At 27.9% G+C, this 12136-nt stretch overlaps 2 protein-coding genes across 5 annotated transcripts in view; one reads left to right on the top strand and one right to left on the bottom strand.

The window, feature by feature from the left end:
* Positions 1 to 10126, top strand: part of LOC108686063 (carnitine O-palmitoyltransferase 1, muscle isoform) — a 25983-nt gene extending 15857 nt beyond the window's left edge. The window contains exons 2-16 of one of the 4 annotated variants that reach the window (XM_018191133.1): positions 4692 to 4847; positions 4973 to 5109; positions 5211 to 5487; positions 5687 to 6010; positions 6236 to 6435; positions 6503 to 6707; positions 6818 to 6925; positions 7277 to 7302; positions 7503 to 7568; positions 7976 to 8038; positions 8619 to 8730; positions 8810 to 9079; positions 9172 to 9321; positions 9414 to 9623; positions 9807 to 10126. In XM_018191133.1, coding sequence (XP_018046622.1) covers positions 4707 to 4847; positions 4973 to 5109; positions 5211 to 5487; positions 5687 to 6010; positions 6236 to 6435; positions 6503 to 6707; positions 6818 to 6925; positions 7277 to 7302; positions 7503 to 7568; positions 7976 to 8038; positions 8619 to 8730; positions 8810 to 9079; positions 9172 to 9321; positions 9414 to 9623; positions 9807 to 9905 — 2388 coding nt within the window. In that variant the 5' untranslated portion in view covers positions 4692 to 4706 and the 3' untranslated portion in view covers positions 9906 to 10126. Of the gene's footprint in view, positions 1 to 4015; positions 4066 to 4691; positions 4848 to 4972; positions 5110 to 5210; positions 5488 to 5686; positions 6011 to 6235; positions 6436 to 6502; positions 6708 to 6817; positions 6926 to 7276; positions 7303 to 7502; positions 7569 to 7975; positions 8039 to 8618; positions 8731 to 8809; positions 9080 to 9171; positions 9322 to 9413; positions 9624 to 9806 lie in introns of those variants that run through there. The other 3 variants (XM_018191131.1, XM_018191132.1, XM_018191130.1) reach the window with 3 other exon arrangements.
* A 1416-nt stretch (positions 10127 to 11542) lies between these two features.
* LOC108686064 overlaps positions 11543 to 12136 on the bottom strand; it is a 2313-nt gene continuing 1719 nt past the window's right edge. The window contains exon 3 of the mRNA XM_018191134.1: positions 11543 to 11884. Coding sequence (XP_018046623.1) covers positions 11671 to 11884 — 214 coding nt within the window. The 3' untranslated portion in view covers positions 11543 to 11670. The remainder of the gene's footprint in view (positions 11885 to 12136) is intronic.

The raw sequence follows: 12136 nt of genomic DNA, 5'->3' as shown, positions 1-12136 counted from the left end.
GAGAGAGAGAGAGAGAGAGAGAGAGAGAGAGAGAGAGAGAGAGAGAGAGAGATTCGCTATACGTGATTTGTATTAATATGAAATTGAATTTTTATAAACTTGTTTGACTATTAAAATTATTATTAATTTGATACTCTCTTTATACATTTCAGAAAATTTTATACGCGATTTCTTAGCGATCCTTGACGCAATAACTCATGATAAATTCGAACGTGTCTACATAAGTTTGTTTTTGCATATAAACGCATTTCATGATTATTCATTATTGAGAACTAATTGTTATCTTTATTCTTCGTGCTACTATAATGACGGAGATAACACAATAATGAAGCACATCTTTATATAGCTCCCAATAATTATGACATAATATAGAATTTCGCGTGCAATAGTAACATTTGTAAATTTTCAAATATCCAACTTAACCGATATTTATAATCGATCCTTTTCTTGATATAAATTGCATCCTTATATTTAAGATAATCTTAAATATAATTTTAAGATGTTATAAATCAATCACAGAATCGTATTAGCAGCTTAAGATATTATTTAAGACAGTTTTGAAAAAATAATAATGAATTATGAAAATATATATATATCAGTCTATGAGCGCTTCAAATATATTTTTTATTTTATAACGTATGTTTGATGTATTACGTATATTATTTTCTCAGAATAGTTTCTTTTTATAGGATGCCTTCTATTTAATGATATAAATATCGTTTTGTCATTATTACTCATGAAATGTAAAGAAAGAACAACATTTCGACTTGTGTCACTAAAATGGAAAGCATCCTGTATATAATAGTCATTTAACTTAGAAATGAAGAATGAGTTAGATTTGCAGTTGTGAAACTTTGGGTAATTTAAATTTAATTTACTACCTGATGGATTAATTTATGTATTATATAATGTTGTATTTTATAATTACGTATATAAGACTTAATTTAGTTTTGTTTTAAAAATTATATTTATTCATTGAGTAATTTTACTTTCAAATTTCTATTATTTGTTACGTAAATCTTTCTCAGAGAGAGAGAGAGAGAGAGAGAGAGAGAGAGAGAGAGAGAGAGAGAGAGAAAGCGAGGAAGGAGAGGGAGAGAAATGTTATGTATATTTTCGCATAACTGCATTTATTATTGATTTTGAAGCATTAATTAATAGTCGATTTTGTTTTCCCTGATATCTTTTATGAAAAATTTTATAAACCAATTAAATATGTTGGGTCAATGGAATACATTTATATGTCACAGACAAATGAAATGCTCACAACCTATAATCATAACCTAATGTTTACGGCATGAATTTACTTGCTCAATGTAATTTATTTGTCACTATGATGACATCTGGAGATCTAATCAGAGTCAAGACACAAAATAGATTTCGATTAGTCCATTTTTAATAATTTTTGAGAGAGAGAAAGAGAGAAAGAGAGAACAAAAAGAAAAAGAAATACTAAGTAAATGTATGTTCTTTTTTGTGTAATTTTGCTAAAATTATACAAAAAAGCCTTGCATACAAAATGTGGCTCGTATCCAGATTCTTATTAGATCTAGATTCTAGATGACACCGACATATGTACAGTCAGGTATAACTTTTGATTTTAAAAAATGCATAAAAAGTGATTAAAGCCCTTTAAGAATGTTATTTTTCTTCTATCTGCGATTTGTAAAAAAAAATTATTAGTTTAACATTTGAAGAACGACTATTGTATTCTGAAGAGTTATGATAACATAGTGATTCCAATAAATCATTAAGTTGATTTGCACCTACCGAGAACAATTGCAGACTGATTATCACATTTTTATTAAGATTATTTCATTATCGAACTGATTAGTCTTCGCAAATATACTTTCAAATATTTTCATGAGTGGTTAAATCTGAGCTCAAGAGATCGGAATTATCATTAAATTTATATAGAGCTCTTCTAACCGGACGAGTCGTTGTTCAAAGTCCAAGGTTATTAATCACATTCTCAAATGGGTATAGTTACTATATATCTACGAATTGTGTAAGGACAGTAATAATCTGTGAGTCGAGAATGATTTCTTCGCGTTGACTTTTTTAAATATTTTTCTCTGAAAAGGATTAAATATAATATATTTGTACGAAGTTATCATTTACATAAAAAAGTCGTATATAGCATTGCGTAAAATTATTTAAAAAAAGATTAGATTAATTAGATTAATATTTGTACAAGGTCATCACTCATGTACAAAAGTTGTACATTGCATAAAAGTATATGAATATATAATGTTGTATTAGTTCATTTTTTTCTACGAAATATTCCATTACTTTCTATTATTTTTAAAGAACGTATATTTACTATGGTATTATTCCTAACAATAAATTTTTAACAATACAATTATTTTTCCAGAGTTACGTACAAAATTTGAAAAGAAGGCATTACATAACTTTTGTTAAGCAACTTATCTGATATTTATTCATTGATAATAAACTGATTTTTTCTGGTGAAGAAGTCAAGAAGAAAATGATTGTCACTAAAAAATCTCTGATTTGAAAGCGTGATCTGTTCACATACGTACGTTTGAACATCCTCGCGAATTGTCGTCAATTTATTTTCCCTCTGTCTAAGTGACATATTTGCTAATATTTTTGTATTTATAGCTTATATGCTTAACGTGCGCGTACAGATTTTATCATTAAATTAATTATGAATCTTGTCGGTCAAAAGCCATCATCGATGTTCTTCTCTCATTCTCCTTGATATTCCTTTCCATCATGACTCAAGTGAAAATCAAGTGAAATGCAGACGAACTTTCTCGCATACAGCATGGTATTTTTGTAACGCACCAAAATTTTAACACGGGAGAAGATCGTCCTCGGCTCTCAATATTCTCGATTCACGTAATTCTCTAATCTTTTTAAATGCTTTACATTATATATACGTTTTGTGACCCAGAATATATGTTTATATATATTTTTACGAATTTTTCGCGCAGAACTTTCACTTTGCAATAACGAAAATTCTAAAATAATAATATTAATTTACTATAGAACAAATGAAAAACTTTTATATAATAGAATATACTTATTTTAAAGTAGAATATTTTATAATATCTTTGTCACAAATAATATCATATTAATCTACAAATTAAAAGTTTAATAAATTAGTGAAGAAAAGTTCACAAATATCAATATTTTTCAGAATGTTATTTGTTAATCATATCATGACTGATTTGATTGATGTACGATTTATTGAATACGATTAATATTTTACTTAGTAAATATATATATTATTTTACATTATACTAAATAATAAATAAATATTTATAAATATTATATTAATATGCTAATTTACATTAGTAAATATTTTTCTAATAAATATAATAATTAGAAAATATATAATGTTACAACGAGAGATTTATAGCTATCTATTAATGACAATTTTTGATATATTTATATCCTCGAAAGAATGCATGTAAAAAAATAAATTTGCAAGATGTTACAAGATATTACAAGAAAAAAAATTTGTTTAATTTTTAAGTAATTTTTCGCTTGATATGTAATTACATATACATATATTACAGATATTATATTGTATGCATTTTTTAAAACAAGAGAATTTAAAAATTTTAGAAATATTGAATGAAACTTATAGTTTCATTAAAAAGATTGAGAATAGTGGGAAGACAAATGATAAATGCGAAGATTTAGAAGGAATAGGAATAGAAGGAAGTCTATCAGGCATTCTTTTGAAACTCAAATATGTATATTGAGCTCTTTAAAATATGTAAGTCTATACATATCATAATTTGTAAGTATATCGAACTCGTTGCTATATGATGGTATGCCATATTTACCAGCTTGGCGACGTTTTACAATACGTTCATGCACGCACTTGTGCGCATCGCAATTGCGGCTTTTAGTAAGGTTAACTAGTGCATCTGTTCACCCTGCATCATTATCACCGTTGTGATCGCTCATTACGACGAGATTGCTCTTTTTCTGTCTTCGTCTAATCCATATAATTAATGAATTTTTTTTCAGAATTTAAAAAATCGTGCATACATGAACGTGATATCTTATTACTATATTCAGTAAAAAGTAAAAATTAATTTTTTTAGCTTAAAAAAAATTAAACTTATAATTTAATTTTTATATAATTAACATATTGAGTAGCGTATATAGATCCTGATATTTTTGTTTTAGTCTATAACAGGTTTGTCCAATTTGAGTTCCGGAACACGCAAAGCTGTTGACGCAAAAAAATTCAACGTGGATAAGATTTCGGGGACCGTAAAGTGTTGATAAATATCATTCAGATGTGTATCATTTTACGGACCTCGAAATCATATTCACATTGAATTTTTTCGCGTCAACAGCTTTGTGTGTTAGTTCTGGAGCTCAAATTGGACAAATCTGTTATAGATCAAAACAAAAATATCAGGATCTATATACGCTAGTCAATATGTTAATTATATAAAAATTGAACTATAAATTTAATTTTTTTTATTTAAGAAAAAAATTTTGCGTTTTGGTTCCGAAGCTCAAATTGGACAGATCTGGTTTATAATTTTGATATTTGTTTTAACATTATTTAAATCTTACTTTGTTTTTCACCAGTTTAATGGTAATGTAAGCCTAGGCTATAAATCAGCAAAAAATGTTAATTGTTATTTCATATAATATTTCATATAATATGGATTAATTCCAATATACACATTTTACAGGAAGGCTAACGCAGGATGGCGGAAGCCCATTCGGCCGTAGCATTCAGCTTCTCAATAACACACGAAGGATGGGACGTAAACTTCGATCGAGAGGTACTCCACTTGGTCTGGCTCTCTGGTGTACGATCATGGAAAAAAAGATTTTTCCGGTTTCAGGTGAGTCGTGGTATTCTGACAAACACTTAACTATTCGAACGTTCTAATATTTGAACAAATATAAAATATTAATATAAAATAATGGATATTATTAACTTATATTTTTACATTCATTCTGTTCACAGAACAATCTGAAAAGCGGTGTTTATCCGGCCTCTTTGACAAGTCTATGGGTTACTGTAATTTTAGTAACGGCGATACACTTTGCTGGTTACAAGGTCCCGTATGACCTCGTTGGGAAAGTTTCACCATATATTTCTGGGTAAGTTTTCTATGTAATTCCGTATTTCGATTATAAATTATTTCTATTCATTACACACATATAGATTAGCAGTAATTGATAATCATTGTTTTTCATAATAGTTCTTCAGTACTCGCACACCTGGCAGGCTCCTTCGTAGTCGGACTATTCCTATGGTTGGCGGTCATATATGCGATTCGATACACGCTGAAGCTATTACTATTGTATAAAGGATGGATGTATGAGGCGAGAGGCAAAGGTCGCAAGCCATCGAAGTTGACTCAAGTCTGGCTGTTGCTAGTGAAATTATTTTCAGGTTGGCATAAACCCATGCTGTACAGCTTCCAAGGATCATTGCCACGATTGCCACTTCCGACAGTATCTGAGACTATGGAACGGGTTAGCTCAATAATTATATATTTTTTGATCTCTGTGTTGAAATGACTACATACAATACTTCTTGTATAAATTGAATTATTGCTAGTCTAATGATATTTTAATTTAGTTTCTAGTTTAGTCTATAACAGTTCTAGGCATTTCTCTTTAATTTTGTAGTGAAATTGTAGTGAAAAAATCAAAATATTGTACATTTAAATAGTATCTGAAAAGCGTACGGCCGTTGCTCGATGATGAGAATTACGCTCGCATGGAAAACCTGGCCAAGGAGTTCCAGAATGGCATCGGAGTCAAGCTGCAGCGTTACCTGTTCCTAAAGTCTTGGTGGGCCACCAACTATGTGTCTGATTGGTGGGAAGAATATGTTTATTTACGCGGAAGATCACCTCTAATGGTCAATTCAAATTTCTACGGGATGGATGCCATTCTTACCCACTTCACGAATTTGCAAGCCGCCCGAGCCGGAGCTGTAATATATTCCTGCTTACAATATAGACGTCTCATCGAACATCAAGATTTAGAACCTGTTAGTTTTTTTTTGTTAATTATCTCTAATTATTATAAAATGAAGAGATTTTCATACATTTAAGAAATGCATACGGTTTTATGTTAATATCTTTATTTTTATTCATTTTTTTTTAAGAGAAATTTATATAAAATACAAAATAAGAGTTGCAAATGGATATGTTGTATTACGCAAGTTATAATCATGTAGATAAACTTATATTTAAAAAATTATGTACATTTTCAGATTTTAGTTCAAGGATTAGTACCATTGTGTTCTTGGCAATATGAAAGAGTATTCAATACTACACGAATTCCAGGAACTGAAGTTGACAAAATTGTGCATTATCAGGATTCTAAACATATTGTAGTATATCATAAGGGCAGATATTTCAAAGTTTTAATTTATTACCGAAATAGGATTCTTCAACCCTGTGAAATAGAACTGTAAATTATTGTTTTATTGGTATATATTTTTATATTTATACACGTATATTATAATATCGCCTTACAGTCAGATTCAACAAATTTTGGATGACAATTCAACACCGTCGGAAGGAGAGGAGAAATTAGCTGCTTTAACAGCTGGCGAAAGAACTGCTTGGGCGCAGGCCAGAAAAGATTTTTTCGCGAAAGGTGTAAATAAGGCTTCTTTGGATATTATTGAAAAAGCGGCATTTGTAGTCACATTGGACGATGTACCTTATGAATATGATACAGTACGTTAATTAATAAAATAAAAAAATATTTTGTAACAATATAAATATTAATCATATTTGTAAATTATGTTCATATTAATAATATAATTCTTATTCATTTCGTGCATTAGAAACATCCAGAAAAATTAGATCGTTATGGTAGAAATCTATTACACGGAAAAGGATATGATCGATGGTTTGATAAATCTTTTACACTATGTATTGGAAATAATGGCAGAGTAAGTAATATATATATTTTATTATTGTATTCTTCATATTTGCACTATAATTGATTATTATTAAACAAATTAATAAGAATTAAAGTTCAAGTTGAAATAAATCAATTACATAAAATTGCCTTGAGAACCAGACACAAGATATTGATGTGTATAATATTTATTACTTTATTCGATTAATTGACAATGATTGGATAAACATTTCGATTCTTGAGATCCTTTGCAATGCGATGTAATACAATCTAATGAATTGATAACTCATTGTATTATTATATATTACATCAATATACCCCAATAATGTAATTGATTATCATTAGCTTCAATGTTTTATAAAAATAATTTCTCTTTACACAGATTGGCTTCAACGCAGAACATTCTTGGTGAGTATATACTTTATAAAAAAATATTTATTTTAAAAAATTGTGCACCTATTTTCAATAGAGACAAATATAAGGCGCGAATTTGTTATGCACAATATACTATGAACAATTAGACCTATATTTTTATTAAAATAAGACATTATATACAAAATTTATGCGTATATATTGAAACAATGCATATAATAATAAGTAATGAGCAGGGCAGATGCTGCAGTCATGTCACACTTGTGGGAGTACATATTATGTTCGGAGTTCCTGAACCGACAGTAAGAATTACAATTCATAGCCTGTAGAATATTATATACTTATTTTGCATATATACATCTCTTCTTCTGCTTCTGTAAGATTACTGTTGTACATTACTATTTATCTCTTGTGTGTTAAGAACGTCTATGGAAATAATTTGGATTGCAACATATATATTTATATGTTTTTTTTTAATTTAAGATACTTCTTTTAACAAATTTTTAGTGTCTTGAAACGCTCCTTACAATAATCATCTTTAAGTTCTGTGGGGTTCATATTATGCTTATGTTTCAGTTTCTTAAATATTACATTCCTGGAAGTTACTTGTTGAAGTTTCTATTGGATATTTCTATTACGGATGATGAATGCTTTTTATATTTCCCTTTCGCGTCTTGTCTTTAATGTTTCTTTCTCATATGCTTATTAGGGCTGATGCACCAGTGCTCGGAACTCTATGGGAATTTATTATAACTGCTGATATTGAAATCGGGTAATCGGGTTATATTGTTGTGTATTGTTACACAGTGTATGTAGTAGAGAAAATTACTAACCATTCATTTATATCATTCCTAATAATTATTCTTTTATTGTAATTATTATATAATGATTAACTTTTCTATGCTTACAAGCGTTTCTATATATAATTTTTGCTTTTTATAATGCTTTTTAATGTGTCAAAATATCATCTGCTTGATCGTTATTGCATTATAAATGTATTTTAATTAAGATTAAGAATGTTTATTTTCATTGAAAAGTTATAGCTTAATTAAAAAATAAATGAATGAAAGTTATTGTATTTTAGTTACATATATATATAATAAAATGTATTTATAGATTTGCATGATATTATAAAAAGATTGTCTGGAAAATAAGGGCCACTTGAATCAATTTATCTTTTATTCACTATAAGTTATTTAAAATGAAATTTAATATAATAATCGTGAAAATTAAATCCTTACTTTTCAAATAATGTATGATAATATGGTTTTCTTCATGAATTTGATTTCTTTCAATAAAATAAAATATAGCTTAGAATTTTCTATCATTTAAGAAATATATATTATTTTCAGATATAAAGATGGACACAATATAGGCAATCCGGAATTTATACCTCCAGTTCCAACTCGATTGCAATGGGATTTAAATGCCAGATGTATTGAAGCAATTGAACAATCTTATCAGGTAATAACAAGTAATCTCGTGTTCTAAATGTACTACATTTAACAAATATCGATTATATAACAATTTTTTAATTTAAAAGGTGGCGCACAATATATTAAATGATGTTGAATTACGTGTTTATGTGCACGATGCTTATGGTAAAGGTTTGATGAAAGCTCATTCCATATCACCAGACGCCTATATACAAATGGCGTTACAATTGGCTTACTATCGTGATGCTGGCAAGTTTAATTTAACTTATGAGGCTTCCATGACAAGGTTATTCCGAGAAGGTAGAACAGAAACAGTCAGACCGTGCACTATTGAATCTTCTAAATGGGTAAAAGCAATGGAGGATAAAACAACAATGGTAAAAACAAATTAATAAATGAAAAACATATAAATTTGTTTCTCCGTGTATTTAATCAATGTTGTTGTTAATCGATCTTTCTTCCAATATAGGTAACAGAAAAAGTCAAGTTGCTAATGGATGCAGCAACACAACATCAAAGAAGTTATCAAGATGCTATGTGTGGTAAAGGAATAGATAGGCACTTGTTCTGTTTATATGTAATATCGAAGTACTTAGAAGTAGATTCGCCATTTTTGCAGGTAATTATTTTACGAGTCGCTATTATGAATATAATACGTATATAATTGATTAAATATGATCTCATTAAACATGATGAATGATTTTATTGTAGGAAGTTCTAAGCGAGCCATGGAGATTGTCGACATCGCAAACTCCACACGGCCAAACTACAAGACTAGATTTGAAAACATATCCTAAATGTATTTCAGCTGGTGGTGGATTTGGTCCTGTGGCCGATGATGGCTATGGAGTTTCTTATATAATTGCGGGAGAAGATCTTATATTTTTCCATGTTTCCAGTAAACGATCTTCGTCAAGAACGGTAAAATAATATTTTTAGTTTTATTATTATAATTGTCTTTCTACAGTTATTATTTTTTAAATATTTTTATTGTCTCAATTATATATTTCATAGATCTATATATAGTTGTTGATCCGTATACAGTTTATTAAAGTGTAATTTAATGTAATGATACTTCTAACAAAATTATTTCAATATTTATAGGATGCCACCAAATTTGCAAAGCAAATCGAAAAAGCACTTGCTGATATGAAAGATTTGCTAGAACAAAAAAAGAAAATACATCAGAATGGATCTGCGTAACTTATATAGAATTACCTGTAGCGATGTCGAGCAAAATAATTATAAACTACGCAATGAAGCGGAGACAATTTTTCTTGGCTTATGAAAGAATTTAATAACATAAATAATTTAGTGCTTAAATAATTTTCTTAAGACAGAGTTTTTTCATAAATAATTATTTTAATAGATAAAGGTTGTAGGAAAAAATAACGGGCCCAAAATTCAAAATTACATTATAGACATTGCACATATAGAAGTGAATTTTTATAGGATCATTTCACATTTGTTATATACCATTATATATCATTATATATCATATAATTATATTATAAATATAATTTTTATTATTAAATAATCATTTATGACAATTATAACAATTTATGCGTAATTTACTAATAATATTGCACAGCAGAAATGTATGCAAAAGTACAAGTATCAAATTTCTATTGCTTGCTGTACATAATTGCAAATTTAAGAGACATTTGACATTAATATGTAAGAAAAACATAAAAATTGATTAGCAAATTTCATTATTGATCATTGATTAAAAATGTTGAAAATTTTCAAACATATATGATAAAATATGTTATTAAAGTTAAATATTTAACATATTGACAACTAAATTTTGAAAAATTTACCAATTAAGTACTACACACTATCACATCATTGTATAACATTGCAAATGTGAAAGCAGTTTAATTTCATCATGCATATGTATATCCTATCATAATTATTAATTCTATCATTATAACATCGAGGAGTGATTTGTATGCAATGCAAAAAATTTACGTATATAAGAAATTATTTTTTCCATAAATATGAATGATAGACAAGTATTGTCCTGTTATCTTAATATGGAGAGACATCTCGATCTGTATTAGAATCTTATCAATTTAATATCTGAGATAGAGATGTGCAACTACAAACATGTGATTACTGATTTCTTTTTTAAGCAAACATCTATGCGATGCCATATATAATATGTGCAACTTATCAATGCAAAATGTTTTAATTGTAAGTAATTACTAATTGTAAGCAATTTTATACTTAGAAGAGAAGAATGTACGATTACATTCTCCTACAGCAGATATTTGTTACAGATATATTTAAAGATATTGATGCTTTATATCTTGTTATTATTCAGTGGTGATTATAATTAACATTATTGAAATATTTAAGCACAAGAAAGATGTGAAATGCAATATGATAGAAATATTTAACATTTTTGTACACTTAATTTCATCTTTATACATTTAATAAAAGTTCTGATAATAATTGTAAAGATTAAGTATGAAATATTACAATAGATTTCGTCTTTTAGTTCTGTAAAGTATGACATTCATTATATGTAGAACTTTTATGGAAATTATAATTAGAAATTTGCACAAGGCAACTTGAAAGATCTAAAGTAGCTTACTAATCGAGAACAAAATATGTAAAATTTGAATATTGGCAGGAAAAAAAATTGTAGAGTATTCGAAATATTTTTGTACAATATTGATAATCGATCAGTAATTCATTTTATACAGTTTATTGGTATATTTATATGGAATTCTTTTTTATTACATACAAAAATATGTAATATTTAATTATAACATGAATGTACTGTCATAGAATAAATAAAAACAACTACAATCGTTTACTTTATATAGTAACAATATTTAAACATCTTTTGCACATCTCTTCCCCTCTCTCTTAACAACAAATGAGAAATTGTTAAAGATATATACCAGAAACATATAAATACATATATAAATAGGTAGGTACGCGAAAAACAATACTATGATTACGATTTTTTAACAGTATCTTTACGTGGTTGAATTTTTACTTTTTCTTGCTTCAGAGATCGGTGCTTGTTTGATATCACTGCATTTCGTAATGTTGAATGGAGGAATCTCTTGTTAATGGTTTCTTTAGGTTTCACCCATCCACTGGGACCCATTATTTCGGCCCTTCGTGCACCAAGTCTAGCTTCTTCTAGTAAAGCTTCTGCTGCTAGTCTAAATAGATATTTATATTTCGTAATAGCTATTGCACAACAAAAGATAAAATCGTATTTTTGTGATTTCTTTCTTCCGCGATATTTTTGTGTTTATAAATTTCTACTTATTATATTGTTTATTATTTATATACAATGTAGATCGGCAATATAACTTTTATACAGTTAAATGACCTCACTTATTAGCTTCTCAAGAGTCTGATTCTTTAGAAAAATTAAAATATAATAGTGTTCATGCAAACTTCAAAACATT

This window comes from Atta colombica, unplaced genomic scaffold (assembly GCF_001594045.1).
Source record: "Atta colombica isolate Treedump-2 unplaced genomic scaffold, Acol1.0 scaffold163, whole genome shotgun sequence".
NCBI lineage: Eukaryota > Metazoa > Arthropoda > Insecta > Hymenoptera > Formicidae > Atta > Atta colombica.
The sequence above is the reverse complement of the archived record's forward strand: the minus strand, read 5'-3'. Positions and strand labels throughout refer to the sequence as shown.